Source organism: Epargyreus clarus, unplaced genomic scaffold (genome assembly GCF_041222505.1).
Source record: "Epargyreus clarus isolate Ecla_fem2 unplaced genomic scaffold, WU_Ecla_fem_2.2 ptg000036l, whole genome shotgun sequence".
NCBI classification, from domain to species: Eukaryota; Metazoa; Arthropoda; class Insecta; order Lepidoptera; family Hesperiidae; genus Epargyreus; species Epargyreus clarus.
This window is the reverse complement of record NW_027332241.1, coordinates 5,338,385-5,356,980: the sequence shown is the minus strand read 5'-3', so window position 1 is coordinate 5,356,980 and position 18,596 is coordinate 5,338,385. Positions and strand designations below refer to the sequence as shown.

General features: G+C 38.9%; 1 protein-coding gene across 1 annotated transcript in view; it reads right to left on the bottom strand.

Annotated features, from left to right (window-relative positions):
* The window catches only part of LOC140756852 (probable multidrug resistance-associated protein lethal(2)03659), a 66,591-nt gene that overhangs the window by 10,963 nt on the left and 37,032 nt on the right, over positions 1–18,596 (bottom strand). The window contains exons 4-24 of the mRNA XM_073092386.1: positions 17,998–18,074; positions 17,529–17,631; positions 16,540–16,644; positions 14,975–15,077; positions 13,998–14,229; positions 13,288–13,444; positions 12,148–12,504; positions 11,470–11,620; positions 10,854–11,015; positions 9,178–9,307; positions 8,602–8,711; positions 7,845–7,970; positions 7,249–7,386; positions 5,704–5,800; positions 4,871–5,021; positions 4,005–4,075; positions 3,205–3,376; positions 2,495–2,621; positions 1,553–1,703; positions 791–1,027; positions 89–198 (exon numbers count right to left, since the gene is read on the bottom strand). Of these exons, the coding sequence (XP_072948487.1) occupies positions 89–198; positions 791–1,027; positions 1,553–1,703; positions 2,495–2,621; positions 3,205–3,376; positions 4,005–4,075; positions 4,871–5,021; positions 5,704–5,800; positions 7,249–7,386; positions 7,845–7,970; positions 8,602–8,711; positions 9,178–9,307; positions 10,854–11,015; positions 11,470–11,620; positions 12,148–12,504; positions 13,288–13,444; positions 13,998–14,229; positions 14,975–15,077; positions 16,540–16,644; positions 17,529–17,631; positions 17,998–18,074 (3,067 nt within the window). The remainder of the gene's footprint in view (positions 1–88; positions 199–790; positions 1,028–1,552; positions 1,704–2,494; positions 2,622–3,204; positions 3,377–4,004; positions 4,076–4,870; positions 5,022–5,703; positions 5,801–7,248; positions 7,387–7,844; positions 7,971–8,601; positions 8,712–9,177; positions 9,308–10,853; positions 11,016–11,469; positions 11,621–12,147; positions 12,505–13,287; positions 13,445–13,997; positions 14,230–14,974; positions 15,078–16,539; positions 16,645–17,528; positions 17,632–17,997; positions 18,075–18,596) is intronic.

Below are 18,596 nucleotides of genomic sequence, written 5' to 3'. Positions count from 1 at the left end.
ACGAGTAGCGGGAAGTCTTAAAAGAACCTTATTTTATTTTTGAATAAAAAAAATTGTAGTATCTTTTTTTTTTAATATACAAACTTACAGAAGTCATTTGATTCTCAACTTCAGCCGTTTGCCGCATACCGTACTGGCACATGCCTACGAGCCCAATCACTTGCGTTATAGCCAAACCAACGTCACCACCGAAAGCATCTGAAACAAAAAATCTTTTATAATGATACCTATTAGATATCTCTTATACACTTTTCCCTCACTTGTAGTATATTTTATATTTATATCTTTTTGTTCTATTTTTTTTGTCTTTCTCTCTCTCTTTCTTGCACACATAAACATGATTTTCTTTACTAAGTAATGTAGTATTTATCACTTTCTTGAACTCCCCCTTTGCTCCTCCTATCTGCCTAACTACCTATCTACTTCTAGGTTTATTCCCATCCTTCTTTAACTCTCGTCTTCTGTCTGTCTCACTATACTACTCTCTTTATTTCTTTCGCTCTACCTACGGTGTTACTACCTCACGACATGTAGAAATCTTTCCATTTCTTTCTTCCCCTAAGGCTTTTCTCTCTGTCTCTCTCTCTGTGTCACACACACTCTCTATCACTCTCACACACTCTGCTCTATTCTGTGTCCCTCTCACACACTCTCTGACTCTTAATTTTTATTCACGTTATTTACCTATCTCTCAATATCAATCGTCTTCCCATCCCATTCTCTTCCTCTATGTGTCTCTCACGTTCTACCCCTCTCCCTCACTCTCTCTCCCTCTCCCTCCCCCACTCACCTGGCGAGGCGAACAGGAAGAAGCTGAAGGTGACGCACGCGAGGTACAGACAGCAGACCATGTCCATCCAGAAGCCGAACCCCCGGTTGGTGGTCAGCACCAGGGTCCAGGCGGAGCTGTGTAGGTCCTGGAGCTTGTCGAACTCCCTCGCCAGGGTGCGCTGCTGTTCCCCGGTAGACCTGATGGTGGTCAGGCCGGAGACTGTCGCCGCGGCGTGGTTCAGGCTTTGGCTGCGGGCTATGGAAGATTACGCCCGTTGTTAATAATCAATCTATCCTAATTTGGGCTTACTAAGATCGAAACTTAACAATTTCGCGTAGGCAGAAAATGTCGAATTTCATGCAGTCCACGTGATGGTATATGACTAATTCTGATCATAGACAGAGTTTAAAACTAAATTTCTAACTGATGATGGCCACAATTGCGCCACTACCCACAGCTGAAACAGAAGTAGGAAGTATTAGTTTCTAGGTAGAAATGGTGTTACCTAAGAGGTATGGTGTCGAATCAGGAAGGATTATTCCACCTTTAAATAGGGCAGCTCAAATCCGAAACGGAAAATAATTCTTTCATCAGGCATTCATTTAAATACCGGAATTCATCCCCTAAGGGGTTAAAAAGAAGAATTATTTCGTTAGAGGGCGTAAATCAAGAATTGCCGATTTTATACACCATAGTCCCTCGATCAGGCGAAGTTTAGGACTTCATCTCCTAAGGGGCTAAGTACAAATAACAACTCAAGCCCCCTAAGGGGTCGCTTACCAATAGCCTCAATTCTCTTCAGCTCGCGACTAGTGTTGAGGAAGGTGGCTCGGAGGAGGAACAGCAGACTCGCTACCACCGTAGTTGGCACTATCAGCCACCAGTTCACCACGCACACCACCACGAGAATAGCTAGCACCTCCAGGAAGAACTGGGAACGAATGGGATTAATGTAACATTAATTAATGGACTAATTATATTAGACCTATTAAGTATAATGATTTTTTTTTATAATATAAGAATAGCAGACGAGCATGCAGTCCACCTGATGGTAAGTGGTTACTGCCGCCCATGGACATCTGCAATCAACCCCAGATAGGATTAGATATACCTATCTTAGGTCGACCACAGATACGCCGCTGTCTCCCTTACCACACCCTTCAAACCGGAACACAGCAGCGCCTAACACTGCTGTTATTAGGTATACATAGGTGTGGCGGTGGTGCCGCCGGAGTCGAACCACAAAGAGTTCTACCATCTTCAACTCACTTCAGAGCGGACTAGCAGTTTGGCGCGGACTATACAATGTAATTAATACAATTTTAAATGTTATGTTGAGGTGGCAGAAAGTGGAGCTAAATCTTAATGATTAGGCTAGGCAAATAGTTAAACGTTATTGATCCAAGTCATTTGCCATACTATTATGAATATTCAGGACTCTACTTTAAGCGTTGTTTAGTAAGAAGGCTAGCCTGATAATTTAATGACTAATTGAACTATTTGACTGCGCTAAATATACTTTGGTGCGCTTTTGACAATATTATCTGTAATTCTGTTTATTGTAACCCAAAAATTAACTAAATACAAGATGAAACTACGTTATTATATTATACTACTATGTTTTGATAACATCGAAGTATATAATTAATTATCTTCAAAATTTATACTTATTGAAATTAAATTATAGGTCGGTCTACCCCAATCATGTAACCCCCTACTCACCCCTAAACAGTCGACCAGCGCGACCGGAAGCAGGGTGTCCACCTGCCCCATGTCCTTGGAGAACCGATTCAGGATGCGCCCGGAAGGGTTGTGGTGGTAGAACCACATTGGTGCGTTGGTAACACCCCTGGAAAAACAACCCCTTTAAAAAATATCGCTTCAGGTCTTTTTAGTGGATAGTCTGACTCAATGGACCAAATATTTCTTTTTTTTAGCAAATCAAATCATTTTTTTTATATAGGAGCAATAGAAGAGCATGCAGTCCACCTGATCGTAAGTGACTTCTGCCGTTTGGACATCTGTAATTAACCCCAGATAGGATTAGATTTCTACCTGAGGTCGGCCACAGATGCGCCGCTAACCCTGAGTACTTAACTAGTATGTTATATTAGAGCTGTATCTTAAAGTTATTTATATTGGTCCTTCGAGACGGACATATATAGCAGCCTCAACTTTTTTGCTATCTTTATCTCTCGACTTACAATCCTTAACTAAATTATCCAGCTTAAAATGTTAACCTGCAAAATATAGTCTTACACTACCTAATCCAGCTCAAAGGACCAAAATGAGTCAATTCGACGTTATAGTTCTATGTTACCTGATTAAACAAGAAGTACTAAAACAAGTCACTTTCATAATACAGTTCTAATTCACTAATTCGGCTCGAAGGACCAAAATGAGTCAAAAACACACAAAATTCTCCTACCCACCTGAACATAGTATCGTGCAGCGTAATGGAGGCCTTAATGCAGGTGTTGTAGAACACAACCAGCTTGTTCCAGGTGAAGAAAATACAGATGGCGATGAGCGAGCCGTATATGTAGACACACTGCTCGCGTGTCAGATTGAAGTGGTTTGAGGGTAGGTCTACGAAACTGATCGCTAAAAAAAATGTTTATAGATTATTTTCTTTACTAAGGTGACAAACGAGCATGCAGTCTATCTGGTAAGAATACTGCCTGTGGATATCTGTTACCAACCCTAGATAGATAAGTTTTGACACAGATAATATTTTTTTAACTAAGTGGCAAATAAGCATGCAGTCCAAGCTGATTGTAAGGCTACCGCTGCCCATGGATATCTGTAAGCAATCTCAGATAAGATCAAAGTTTTGAGGTTGGTTACAGATGCGTTGCTACCGCTGAGGACTTAGTTGGAATGCCTCAGATAAGAGGATAACATCTCTTTTGTTTACTATCGAACTGACGTCACATTCCCATCAAAATGACGAGTTATATGTATATTTATATAACACATACTAAACAGTGATTAATTAAATAGAATAATCCGTTTAAATGTAAACTTTATATTATACATATAATTATAATTAAAACACTATCACAAAATTTTGTATGTATGTATGTCAAATTCTTTGTCTACAACCCAAACAGCTAGACGGATTTACATATGAGGTGTTAGATTCCTCTAAATTGTGGGAGTGCAAAGACTATTATTTTAAGCAATCAGGTTTTGGTTTTTATAATAATAATATTATTTTCTAGAAACTTACGTGGCGTTGCGTTTTGTGGTGCCATCGACGCATTCCTGATGTTAGCACTGTTCGCCTCTTCTAGATTCACCCTGAAAATAATTATATACCCCATCACTAACCCATTTATATTATACTGGAATCTTCCTATAGGAAAATCAGAATCACCCTAAGGTTTTTTTATACATACAAAAAAGCAATAAAACAAAACAAAATGTATAGTAATACAGTCACCTCGGTCTTTCTTTTTGCCTGTTCGCTTGTATGTCTGTCTGTCTATTTGTCCGACTATGCTTGTGTGTCTGTCTGCATGTCCGTATGATTTTATTGGCTATGTCTATCTGTCTGTCTGTACACACTCAACTTCAAATCATATGTAGACTCTCAACCATCTGCCTCTACAGATTTTTTAAGTTTTTCGGCCACATTTCTAGGAGAAGAGGCGAGAACCCAGAAAAGCTTCTGGTAACCGGAAAAGTTGAGGGCGAAAGACCCCGGGGGAGTCCAATGAATTAGTCTGACCAAATCCGCACAAATCTCGACTCCACTGTATACAATGCTCTACACATAGCCGAAAATGGAGTCAAATGACGAGATATCATCAAAAGAAAGGTGACAAATAATGACCACAACCTTAGTATTGAGGAAAACGAAGCAAAGAGGACAATCTGTCTTACCTTCTGTCTGGTTGTATATCTGTCTGTCTATTTGTTCGTCCGTCTATATGTTTGTCCTCCGGTCTGTCTATCTGTGACTCTGTTTGTTTTTCTGTCTGTCTGTCTGTCTGTGTTTATGTGTGTGTGTGTGTGTGTCTCTTTCTCTCTCTCTGTGTTGTGTGTCTCTTTCTCTCTCTCTCTCCCTGTGTGTGTGTGTCGGTGGCCACTCACCACTCCTTCAGCCAGACGTCGCAGGCCGAGTAGAACACCTGCGCCAGTATGAACAGCACGATCAGTAGGGTCATGGACCATCTGCTACCACCGCTCTTTATGTACTCCATGTATACACTGTTGTCCACGGAACCCTTCTGTTGGGCTTCACCTGGTAACATACAATATGGGTTCATCGACCATATCTGATACCTTTTACTCCTACTCATATATGAGTAGCAGACGAGCATGCAGTCTACCTGATGGTAAGTGGCTACTGTGGTGGACATCTGTAATCAACCCCAGATAGGATTATATATTCCTACGTGAGATCGGCCACAGATGCGCCGCTACCCCTGAACCAAGGTGCTACCAAGGTGGTAGAACTCTTTATGGTTCGCCTCCGGCGGCATCACAGCCACACCTTTTTGCTAATAACAGCAGTGTTCTGGTGGCAGTGGCTGCTGTGTTCTGTTTTGAAGGGTGTGGTAAGGGAGACATACTTATCCGAGGCGTTCCAGCTTAGTCCTCAGGGGGTAGCGGCGCATCCGTGGCCCATCTCAGATAGGAATGTAATCATATCTGTTGATTACAGAAATCCATAGGCTGCAATAGCCACTTACCATCAGGAGGTCGCATGGAGCTCTAATAAAAAAAAAAAGAAATCAGATAGGAAAAAAGCGTTGCAACGTAATCCTCAGGAGCGGTAACACATGTGATCGGCTTCAGGTAGAACCTGCTCTATATGGAGTTGTACAGATGTCCATACGACGGTGTTACCATCAGGTGGACTGCATGCTCGCTTGCTACTTGGATTTCTAAAAAAAGTCACTATAATTGTTTTTCAAGATTACCTTCATATACCGGATCCAAATTATTATCGAGGTCCATATTAAAGGATAGTTGTGACGCTTCTGACATAGATCGCTGGGATCTTAGTTTATGGGTCTCCTAAAAACAAATATAAAATATTATTTATTGTAATTAATGAAAATATCATAATTACATTTCATCTACATAATATATATATGATCTTTAAAATCAACTTTACATTACATTACACTAAACAATAATTTAAATGAAATGAAATGAAATGAAATATATTTATTTTGTATAGGCCAACGACGGCACTTACAAATTGTCAGTTACAATATTTTCTTAAACTACTACCGGATCGGAACGCGACCTCTACTGAGAAGATCCGGTAAGAAACTCAGTGGGTTTGTCTTTTTTAATTTTAAAAATAATTATTCTCTTTTTAATTTTTTTTTAAATGCCATTATTTTTATATATAATTAATAAAGTCATTCAAAGTTAAATATAAAATAATTCATGTAATTTTTTGAATTATCAAAAATATGATATTCGATAAGCATGTAAACATCAAATTCATTATAGAAGTGTAATAAAATTGCGTTACACAGATATAGTATTACACTTAGATAAATGTAATGTTACAAATATCGAAAAATTTGAATTACAACTTGTACTAAAATTGTGGAATGATTTCTTTTATTTTTTACTGTCAAAACAACATAAAACAGTAGATAGAATGTTACATTACATAAATATATACTCTTAGATAAATGTAATACAAATAGAAATACTTTCGAATAATTACTACATTTTAATAAATTTGTTTTTCTTTTTAATAATTAAATATTTAACTAACACTCCGTTTAGTTTCAACAAGCGCTTCGGTTTTCACGATAGCATTGTACACCTTGAAAACAATAAGAAAAACTCATTTATAGGTAAAAATATCGATTTTATCCAATGAAATAATCGATTCTAAAATACATATACGAAAAACCATCTTGAAAAATCGATTTTTCGCAATATAATAAATCGCACATAATTATATTACATTTCGGCAAATTATTCTATTATTTTATTTATTAGATTTTATATAAAAAAAAATGTAATTATAAAATAAAATAAATACCTATTTCGACTCCATAGCTTTTTTGTACCTTATTTGTTACGTATATAGTTATAAAGGAGATGCATAGGCTATTATATTGCATAAGATAATACTATTTGTCTGCCACGGTACGTGTCTGACACGCTCTATGTCTGCAGACTAGAACCCTTTACAACCCTTTACTGTCCCACTGCTGGGTACGGGTCTCTCTCATAATTAGAAGGATTAGGCCATAGTCCACCGCGCTGGACAAGTGCGTATTGGTAGACTTCGCATACCTTAAGATTTCTCAGGTATGCAGGTTTCCTCACGATTTTCCTTCACCGTTTAAGCAAGTGATAATTAATTTCTAATACGCACATAACTTTGAAAAATTCGAGGTGGCTAGGATTTGAACCTCGGACCCCTCGATCGAGAGGCCGAGTTTCTTAACCACGAGACTATTATTGATTTACACTTTAGATCCAATACGTACCAAATTCTCGGTGTTTTCATAAGAAACAGCCTTCTGTTTCTGTTTCTCCTCCTCGAATTTCTCGCCCATTTCTACCAATTTCTCGAACTCTGTCACTGCACTGTGTTTCAGATCATAGTATGTCCCTTGGGCGACTATCTGTAAAACAAAAAACATTAAAATTTATTATTATAATTTTGAAGGTAGAACCCAGTGTGATTCGACTCCGGCGGCACCACCGTCACACATATTTCTGTTATAACAGCAGTGTAACGCTGCTGTGTTCCGGTTTGAAGGTTGTGGTAAGGGAGACAGACTTTACAGAGGCGTTCCACCTTAGTCCTCAGGAATAGCGGCGCTTCTGTGGCTGACCTCGGGTAGGACACTAATCTTATCTGGGGTTGCTTACAGATGTCCGTGGGCAGCAGTAGCGACTAGTATTCCGCGTAAAACTGCTAGTCCGCTCTGAATATAGAAATGAATCGCGTCGCCATAGCAAATTGTATGACTACACCTGCTCGCAACAACTTCAGAGCGGACTAGCAGTTTGGCGCTGACTATACCATTAGGTAAACTACATGCTCGTCTGCTAGTCCTATATTATAAAAATGACTCACCCGTCCGCCCCGCATAACGCATACGTTGTTCGCATGTCTTGCATATTGCACATGATGTGTTACAAGTACTGTTGCCTTATCACGTAGGAAACCACGAATACACTCTTCGTAAATCGCTTGGGCCACCTGAAATTATTACGATGAAAATTAAAATCGAAAACTGTTAAATAAAAAAATAAAACGGTTTCTACTGTAAGCTCATTATTCCTGAAAGACTATTTTATATAATAAAAAAATCAATAACAACTCCATTCTTTATTTTCTATGACAATCACAGCCCCACACTAGGATTCCTTGTCGTGAGTGCCGTGGACACACACAGAGACAAATACACAAACACCCAGACCCAGAAACCTAAATTCATCATTTATATGTCTTGCCAGGGATCGAACTCGGGACCCTTTCGAATTGAATTGAAACGATGCAAAGCAATAAGCAATGCTAGATGTGGTTAACCAAATCGAGCTCTCATTTGATTTTTCATAGTTATATGCACATTACAAATTAATTGCAACTATAAACGGTAAAGGAAAACACCGCGCATATCTGAGACCTGCATACCTGAGAGTACTAAAAATATTCTCAAAGATATGTGAAGTTTACCAATACGCCAGCTTGTCCAGCGCGGTGGACTATGGCCTAATCCTTCTCATTCTGAGAGGAGACCCGTGCCCAGCACTGTGACAGTGATGGGTTGATGATGACTTTTGAACTTAACAACATCCTGTATAATAAAAAGGATTCTATATAAACGTACCTTAGCATCAACCGCCGCGAGCGGGTCGTCCAGTAAGTAAACATCGGCGTGTTGATAAACGCACCTCGCGAGTGATATGCGAGCACGCTGCCCGCCGGATAGTGATGCTCCTGTTGATGTGTGATAATTAGAATTGATGATAAGGATGATTAGGATTTATAGGATTGATAGGTTTAATAATAAGTTATTAATTCTGTATACTAATGCTAAAGTGATTAAAATTGATAGAGTTGATGATTAGAATTTAATGGAGTTATAATTTTTATTGATGATCAAGATTGATATATGCAGAGCATAAAATTCTGGATGAATTTTGACAGCATTGATAAGGAGGATTTATTGTTAGTGATGATTATAATTGAATATTTTAAGCCACAGCATCTATATTATGAACTTTGAGGATGATATACTTGATGATTAGAATTGAATATTGAAGTTGAAGAATTGAATATTGAAGTTGATGATTGTGATTCTTGAATAGGATTGATAAATATTGTCACAAATGAATGCATAAAATATCTTTTATATATTCCGTTAATTTGAATTTTAAATTGTTAAAAAATTTAAAGCACATACCTCTCTCCCCCACAATGGTTTTGTCACCATGACTGAGGATCTCCAGGTCGCTGTTGAGCTGGCAACACTTGATGACCTGTTTATACCTTCGCAGGTCTAACTGCTGCCCGAACAGGATGTTTTGACGGACCTACAATATTTTATATACTTATTTTCTAAAGGCAACATGGAGAGTTATTTTCGTTCTAGTAAATAGTAGGAGTATGATTGTTTTTTTCTAGTAAATAGTTTTTTTTTTATTTATTAATCATTTGACAAACGTTACAAAAAGTACAATAAAATAGCACGAGAAAACCACAAAGGTTTATATTACAATGCTACTGTAGTTAGTAATATCTTTTATAGCACTCTGTGACCTAAACCCGCATTTTAGCCACGCATTTCTGTGTCCAAAGTAGCCGATTTTTACACCGTACGAATATTAATACACTACCCTCACAGTTGTAAAAAATAAACAGCTATGAACGTTTCATACTTTTAAATTATGTGCACGGCCTGAGAATCGGCTACTATCTATTTTTCATACCCCTAAGTGATAAGGGTTGTTCACCCTTAACATTTTTTTTATTTATATGGCAATACAACGTTTGCCGGGTCAGCTAGTGTACTATATTTATTTTTCAATTTTTTTATTTTATTTTTTATAATATAGGAGTAGCAGACGAGCATACAGTCCACCTGATGGTAAGTGGCTACTGCCGCCCATGGACCCCAGATAGGATTAGATATTCCTACCTGAGGTCGGAATTGTAGTATTTGTTATCATAGCAGCCATTAAAGTAAATGCAATGGAAAAATTTCATCTGTTTTATCCTTTTACATAAAATAGCAATTTCTTGTACGATACCCTTTTATATTTAAATAGTATTTATTATTAGTATTTATTGTTTTACCACCGTTATACAAACTCGTAAAAAATCTCATATCTATTATGGTTCAAGATACACAGTGTGACAGACTGTGACAGACGGACAGACAGAAGGCTTAGTAATAGGGTTCCGTTTAACCGTTTGAGTACGGAACCCACAAACATACAGAATGAACTTTTCAATGGATGTTTAAACGCAAGACTATAATATGTATTAAAGAGAAAAGTTAGCATTAAAATATTTATCACCACGCTTTTTATTAGCTTGGGTTGTATGTATGTATGTATGTATGTATGTATGTAACGGAATCTTTGAACTCGATTTTTACCCACTTTGAACGGTCCGATTAATTTAAAATTTTGAACAATTATCGAGAACCGATGATAATACACGATTTAAATAATTTTATCCCATTCATCTCATCAGGATCGTCAGGAATCAGGATTAACGATTTTCCTTGTGCGATTTTAGCGTGGTTTTTAGTTGTTAAACTATATTTTGAAGGTGGTAGAACCCTTTGTGGTTCGATTCCGGCGGCACCACCGCCACACCTATTTCTGCCTCATAACAGCAGTGTTCGGCGCTGCTGTGTTCCGGTTTGAAGGGTGTGGTAAGGGAGACAGAGTTTTCCGGGGCGTTCCACCTTAGTCCTCAGGGGTATCGGCGCATCTGTGGCCGACCTCAGGTAGGAATATCTAATCCTATCTGGGGTTGATTACAGATGTCCATAGGCGGCAGTAGCCACGTACCATCAGGTGGACTGCATGTTCGTCTGCTACTCTTAAAAAAAAAATATATTTCACTTACCGAAGCCTCAAACAGCCAAGGTTCCTGTGAAGCATACGCCACCGCCCCACGAACTTCGAGATGCCCAGCGCTGGGCGTCAACTCTCTCAATATGCCTTGTAGAAGCGTGGACTTGCCTGAGCCCACGGTACCCACTATTGTCGTTAGGGACTCTGGTTTTATCTGAAAAAAAAAACATTTTTTTAATAAAAAAAACGTTTTTCGTGGCGTCATTCAATGACGACACGGATGACGTCACAAAAAACGACGCGACGCGTATTGACGCGATGACGTTACACGTCCTTTAAATTTAGCTGTCTATTCATGTTAAGTGGTGGATGCTTAGTGGTTGCTGCCGCCCATGGACATCTGCAATCAACCCCGGATAGAATTAGATTACTACCCGAGATCACCCACAGATGCGCCGCTACCCCTAAGGACTAAGCTGGAACGCCTGGGATAAGTCTGTCTCCCCTACCACGCCCTTCAAACCGGAACACAGCAGCGCTTAAAGCTGCTGTTATGAGGTAGAAATAGATGTGACGGTGATGCCGCCGGAGTCGAACCATGCAGGGTTCTTCCACCCTTATTCCAGCCTAATTTAGACCAAAACTAATACAAAATATGCTCCACTCACCGTAAGGTTAATATTACTGAGCGCGACAACTTTCCCATCCAATTCCTGATCATCCACCTTCCTCCAATGAGCCGTGTAGTCCTTGAAGGTGACGAAGGCGCCCGGCTTCGGCTGCTCCAGGTTCGATTCCGATTTGATGTAGGTTTGTTGCCTGAAAATATTTGTTAGGTTAGACTAAATTAAAGATATAAGAAATAAAGCTTCAATATTTGTTTTACATTGTGCATTTAAAAGTACCAATTTTTGGTTTCATCATCAACCCATTACTGTCCCACTACTGGGCACGTTTATACTGTCAAAGGTGATTAGGCCATAGTCCACCGACTTGACCAAGTGCGTATTGGTAGACTTCACATACCTTTGAGATATTTTTAAAGAACTCTCAGGCGCCATGTAAGTGATAATTAATTTCTAATACATAACTTTGAAAAATCAGGTCTGGAATTCGAACCAGAACCCTTTGACCCTTCAGTTACATTTTTTATTTAAAATATGACTTCCTTATTTCATTTAATGTACCTCTAACGAATCAAAAAGCGTAATATATTACTAGAGGTCTAAGTGGTCTGTAAATATCATTTATTTAAAAAGCCTTACAAAAGTTTCGCTTTTAACCAAAACGAAAGTAACAAAAGCTTCGATTTCGATTCTACCACTACTAAAACCTCAAAAACTTACCCATTCCCAATCTTCTCAAAAACCCCATTAACAGCCTTATCTTTCTCATCAATCGTTAGCAAATTGACACCATCCTTATTATCGACCTCCGGCAGCAACAGGAACTCTTGCATCCTCTTCACACTCACATACGCCTCTATTGTAAACGTTATCGACAACGGCAGAAAGTCCACTAACGTTGATTTCAACATATCATAATATGAGAATATGACGAACACTTTGGCGGCTGTCAAATCGTTCTGCATCGATACAAAGTAGATGATGCTGATGAATATAGCGACTTTTGTGTTCAGTTTCACACAGGAGATCATCACAGCGCGAAGCCAGGATGTCTTTTTGATTACGTTCATTTCTTTTCTGAAATAGAAATTATGTTTTAATTAATATAGAGGAAAGTAATTTAAAAACTACATTTTGCACGAACAATTTATAAAATTTCGATAATCAACAAAAAAGTTATAAAATTTTAAACTTATGCTTGTCTGTTTGTCTTCTCTGTTTGCATGTCTGTATGTCTCTCTATTTACATGTCTGTCTGTTTGCTTGCCGGCTTGATTACTCCTCCCCCTTACTTGTTTGTATGTATGCCTGTTTGTCTGTATCCTTGTATGTTCACCTAGCTCCTTGCCACCTGACTTGTCTCTTATTTTACTGCCTCTCTAGCTGTCTGCCTTGCTAACTACCTATCTACTTTTCTGCATAGCTAACAACATGCCTACCTGCGTAGCAACCTACCACCACATCTACCTGTCTACCTTCTTCATTACTTGTCTATTTTTCAGTCTCTCCAATTACCCATTTTTAGATCCATCTACCTGTTCATTAATTTGTCTGTCTGTCAATCTGTCTTTTTGTCTTTTTTGTCTGTATTTCATTAAATCATTCTGTCTATCTGACTTTGTCCAAGTAGGCAAAAGTTTGCCTGTCAATCTATCTGTCTCTCTGGCTATCTGTCAGGTTATCTGTCTGTCTATCTGTCTATCTATCTATCTGTCTGTCTGTCTATATATCTGTCCGTCTGTCTATCTATCGGTCTATCCATCTGTCTATGTATTTGTCTATCTGTCTGTCTATCTATCCGTCTGTCTGACTGTCTGTCTGTCTGTCCGTCCATCACACACACATATCTCCAGCACATACTTCCTAGCGTGTCCCACGATGCCGGCGAAAGCGTTCTCCCAGGCGTACATCTTGATGGCCTCTATGCTCTGGATCACCTCGTTCATCAGCCGGATCCGGTTGTCGGTCCGGACGGCGGTCTGGCGACGGAGCTTGCTGGTTATCTTGCCGAGGTAGCCTGGAAATGGAGATTAGATGTCTATTTTAGCCAGATTGTCTCCGCTTACAGGTGTTCATCTACATTTTAATAAATATTGTCTATGTGAATGTATAGTGGATGTCAAAAGTTGATTATCCGAATGGAATAAGAAGGAAGTAAGGGAGAAAAAGAGTGAAGAAAAGCGTTCTAATATACACATAATTACACAATTAAAAGTCAGCCAGTGACTGATATAAAGGATGCATAGTGCATAAATTACACATGTACTTTGCAATGTTAACAACAGCAAGTTACCACACCCTTCAAACCAGAATACAAGACAGAGACAGAGGAGGGACAAAAGAGTTAGGGTGGAAAGGGGAGATGGAGAAGAGTATGACATATAAAATTAGGGGTGAAAGGGGGATGGGGAAGAGATGACATATAGAATGAGGGGGAAAGGTGGTGGGGGTGAGTTTGATATAGTGTAGGTGAAAAAGGGGCAAGTAAGACATACAATGAGGGTGACACTGAGGGTGATGATGGTGAGAGTTTGACCTAGTTGGGAGGATAGTAAGTGTGACACAGGTACCTTGCAGCGGTATAAAGAGCAGCAGGAAGCCGACGCCGAGCAACGTGGCGACCCCGATCTGGCGGTACATGAGGTACACCACCAGCGAGCTCTCTATGGGCGTGCGAATCAGGTCCGTGAAGAATATGCTCGCCATGTCGAACCGCTGGGCGTCTGTTGTCAGCAGGTTCACCACGTGGCCCGCCAGGCCTTCGGTGGCCTTCCCGCCGGCCGTCAGGTCCAGGCGGAGTAACTGGAAATAAACATTTTAAAAGTTTTGATAGTTAATATATATTGGTGTGTTTCACAAGTTTTCATTTAATATGCTTTATTAGTAACTATGTGAGGATCACAATGTGCAAGTTTAATTTTGTAAACGGACATCAAAAATTAAAAATTGTAACTATTTCATTATTATTATTATTATTTTATTTGGATTTTTTACTGACATGTGATATTATTGTGCAATTACGTCAGTGTGACTAATTGTGTTATGCGATTAAAACAAAGTATGTTAACATAAAATTAAGTTTATAACCATATTTGCACGCCGAAATGGTAAAATAAGAGGATTCTTGTATCTTAGGACAGGTTTCACCAGAGTTTTGTACCTTATTTGGCAAATAAAGATGTTTGATTTAATTTGATTTGATTTGATCCACTATTTATTACTTGTAAATGACATGGCTTATTTAGATCACCTATCTACACAGTTAAGCAATATCGAGCGCAGATGAAAATTGGATGGGTAACCAAAACACAAATTTAAAAAAGTTCATATTTCTTTTATTGGTTAAAACAAAACAAAAAAGAAAGTTGGTTGAGGAAGAAAAGAGAAAATTGATTCAGGAAGAAAAGAGAAAAGTGATTATGTTACTGATGATAATGATTAATGATAATTAGGATGATTATAGTGTAGATGATGACGCTAACAATTATAATGATGATGATGATGATGATGATAAATATTTTGCCCCTTTTTACAACATTTTACTAACCTTTCTATAAATAAGCGAGCAGCACGCCACCCTGATCTTCAGACTCATGTCCAGAAGGAAGAGCAGCATGGAGTGCATCATGCTCGCCATCACAACCATAAACCTGGAAACAATGGAATCACCTTCGTTTAGTAATATAGGAGTAGCGGACGAGCATGCAGTCCACGTGATAAGTGGCTTCTGCCGTCCATGAACATCTGTAATCAACCCCAGATTAGATTAGATGCCTAAATGTGGCTGCAATGAGGCCACAATTGCGTTGCTACCCCTGATAAGTGAGTTGGAATGCCTCCGAAAGGTATGTTTCCCTTGTCTCAATTTGAACTACGACACAGAAACTTAACACTGATGTAATTAAGCAGAAATAAATGAGCCGAAGAATGATGCACCTGCGACTAACTTCAGCTTTGGAATTGGTTACAGGTGTACATACGGTGGTGACCACTTAGCACCAGGTGGACTGCCTGCTCGTTTACTCTCCACCACAAAATACATGGGTTTCACCTTTTTTTTATAATATAAGAGTAGCAGACGAGCATGCAGTCCACCTGATGGTAAGTGGCCACTGCCGCCCATGGACATCTGTGATCAACCTCAGATAGGATTAGATATTCCTACCTGAGCTCGGCCACAGATGCGCCGCTACCCCTGAGGACTAAGCTGGAACGCCTCGGAAAAGTATCTCCCTTACCACACCCTTCAAACCGGAACACAGCAGCGCCTAACACTGCTGTTATTAGGTAGAAATAGGTGTGGCGGTGGTGCCGCCGGAGTCGAACCACAAAGGGTTCTACCACCTTCAGATTCACCTCTATGTCTCATTATTTGTGCCGACAAACTGCAGCCCAAACGACTTGACAGAATTTAACATATGAGCTGTCATTCGGATTCGTGTAAAATGTGAAAATGTCATGGGCTACATTTTAAACATTTTCTTCAATTTTAATAATGACGACTTTTGTAATGTCAAATATTAAACATCCCATATTCCTATAGTCCGATTCATAATTAGGTGTCCAAAATGTAAACAAAGGTGTTGGTTGACCTATCAAGAAAATATGTGTCAAATGGTAGTTTCTTATCTTTGACAATATTAAATTAATACATCGATAATAAAATAATAATTTAAATAAATTAAAATCAATTCACATTTTCCAATTTTTATATTAACTCAATTCCATTTCATACAGTAATAATAATAAAAAACAAGATTTATGAGAGAAAATTAAATTGTGATAATGGTCACACAATCGGCATCCAACACATTTTTTGTGCCGCCATTTTTAAGTTTCGTAGTTGATATTATTCATTTTTGTGATCGTGATCGAACTCGAATTTTTTCTAGTTTTCGTAGCGCGTTTTTTTTTAATTGTGTGCAGTTATTAAGTTTTTGTTTTATGTTGAATTTTGTGAAATTTTTCGTTTCTTGTTAATTTGTTAAGGTTTACAATACCTGTAATCGAATTTTGACAATGACATTTCTTTGTTTACATTTTGGACACCTAATTATGAATCAGACTATAGTACCTATTATTGTTCTTTGAAAAAGAGAATAATCTACTCACCCTACAACACCAACGGCATACAGGTACGCCTCGGTGTCAGTGATAGACTTTTGTGACGATGAGAAATACGTGACCAGACCCCCTAGGCACACTGGGACTGACAACCTGCAAGCAAAGAACATTGTTTACCCACTGTGTCATTACTGAGATAGACTTTCAACATAAACAGATACAGTTTAACATAAAAAAATATAATTATTGTTTTAACACTAAAAACCAAGCTAAAATCGCACAAGGTAAATCGTTAATCCTGAATCTTGACGATCCTAATAAGGCGAATAGGATTTTTTTTTTTTATAATATAAGAGTAGCAGACGAGTATGCAGTCCACCTGATGGTAAGTGGCTACTGCCGCCCATGGACATCTGTAATAAACCCCAGATAGGATTAGATATTCCTACCTGAGGTCGGCCACAGATGCGCCACTACCCCTGAGGACTAAGCTGGAATGCCTCGGAAGTCTTTCTCCCTTACCACACCCTTCAAACCGGAACACAGCAGCACCTAACACTGCTGTTATTAGGTAGAAATAGGTGTGGCGGTGGTGCCGCCGGAGTCGAACCACAAAGGGTTCTACCACCTTCAAACATACCTTCAAACTGATTTACATATCGTCACCTAGTGGCAACGCATATGTGATCGGTTTCAGGCAGGCCTTTTCTGTATAAAGTTGGTTACTGGCGTCCACGGGCGGCAGTGAACATTAAAGAACATTGACAGGAACTGCTTGCAGCCATAGCCATTTGTAATCAACCCCAGATAAGATTAGGTTTCTGCCTGAGGTCGGCCACAGATGCGCCGCTACTCCTGAGGATTAAGCTGGTTGCCTCGGAGAAGTATGTCCCCCTTACCACACCCTACAAACCAGAACAAAGCTGCGCTTAACACTGCTATTATTACAGAAATAGATGTAGCGATTATGCCTCTGGCATCGTACCACAAAGACTTGTATCACCTTCATATATGAATTTATATTTTTATATTCTTACCTAAAAGTAGCATCTATGACAGCGAAAACTAAATTGAATATGAAGAACTTAGCACCGTGTATCCTTAGCATGGCACGCAGTAGTGACGGCTTCTTGCCTTCATCTGGAAATCATCATCATAATCATCATCATCATCATTATCCTCCTCATCAAATATAAAAATCATCGTCATTATCAAATAAACAAAATTGAAGTATCTTTTTGGAATATCAAAAAAATAGCTTTTTACTGAATGCATATGAAAGTATGTACAGTATTTATAGCAAAGAAACAATGATTACAATTCAATTTATGTTTGTCTGTCTGTATGTTTGTTCGGGCTAATCTCCGTAACGGCCGGACAGATTTTGACAGGACTTTCACTGGCAATTAACTGATGTTATAAGGAGTAGATTAGGCTAATTTCGTTTTCCAAAAATAATTAGGGTTCCACACAAAAAAATTAAGTATAAATAAATCTGGGATTTACCTATTTTTTTTAACTCGTCCTTCCATTTCTCACCCATGACGTCACCTCTCGGTGCTGCCCTGTGACCTGGTGTACATCTGGTAAAAAAATAGGAAAAAAATTAACAATAGAATAAATTTTACAAATTGAGCGCTCACTCTCTCTCACACACACACACATACGCGAGCACACACACGCACACGCACTCATACACATACAAACACACACACACACACATTGGCTTTTGTAACGTGTTTCTAATGAAATGTGTAAACTTTAACATAATTTGAATGCACGATGTGATTACCCATAACTGTAAGAACAGTTAAAATGGATCTATTTAGCTTATTTTAAATTTTAGACTATTTACAATGCTCTTTATGTCGGCAGTCCACTAAATAAATAAATAATGTTTCTTACAAGTGTTACGCTGTTTGTCCATTGCACCGTCACCGAGCCGATACCGATTAATTAATGACGGCGCCGAAGTAGCGTACACATACATTTACTATGGGATGACGGAGCTCGGGTGACGGACGTGCGGTGGACAAGCCGCTATAGTAAATGTATGTACGCTACTTCGGCGCCGTCATTAATTATCGGTATCGGCTCGGTATCGG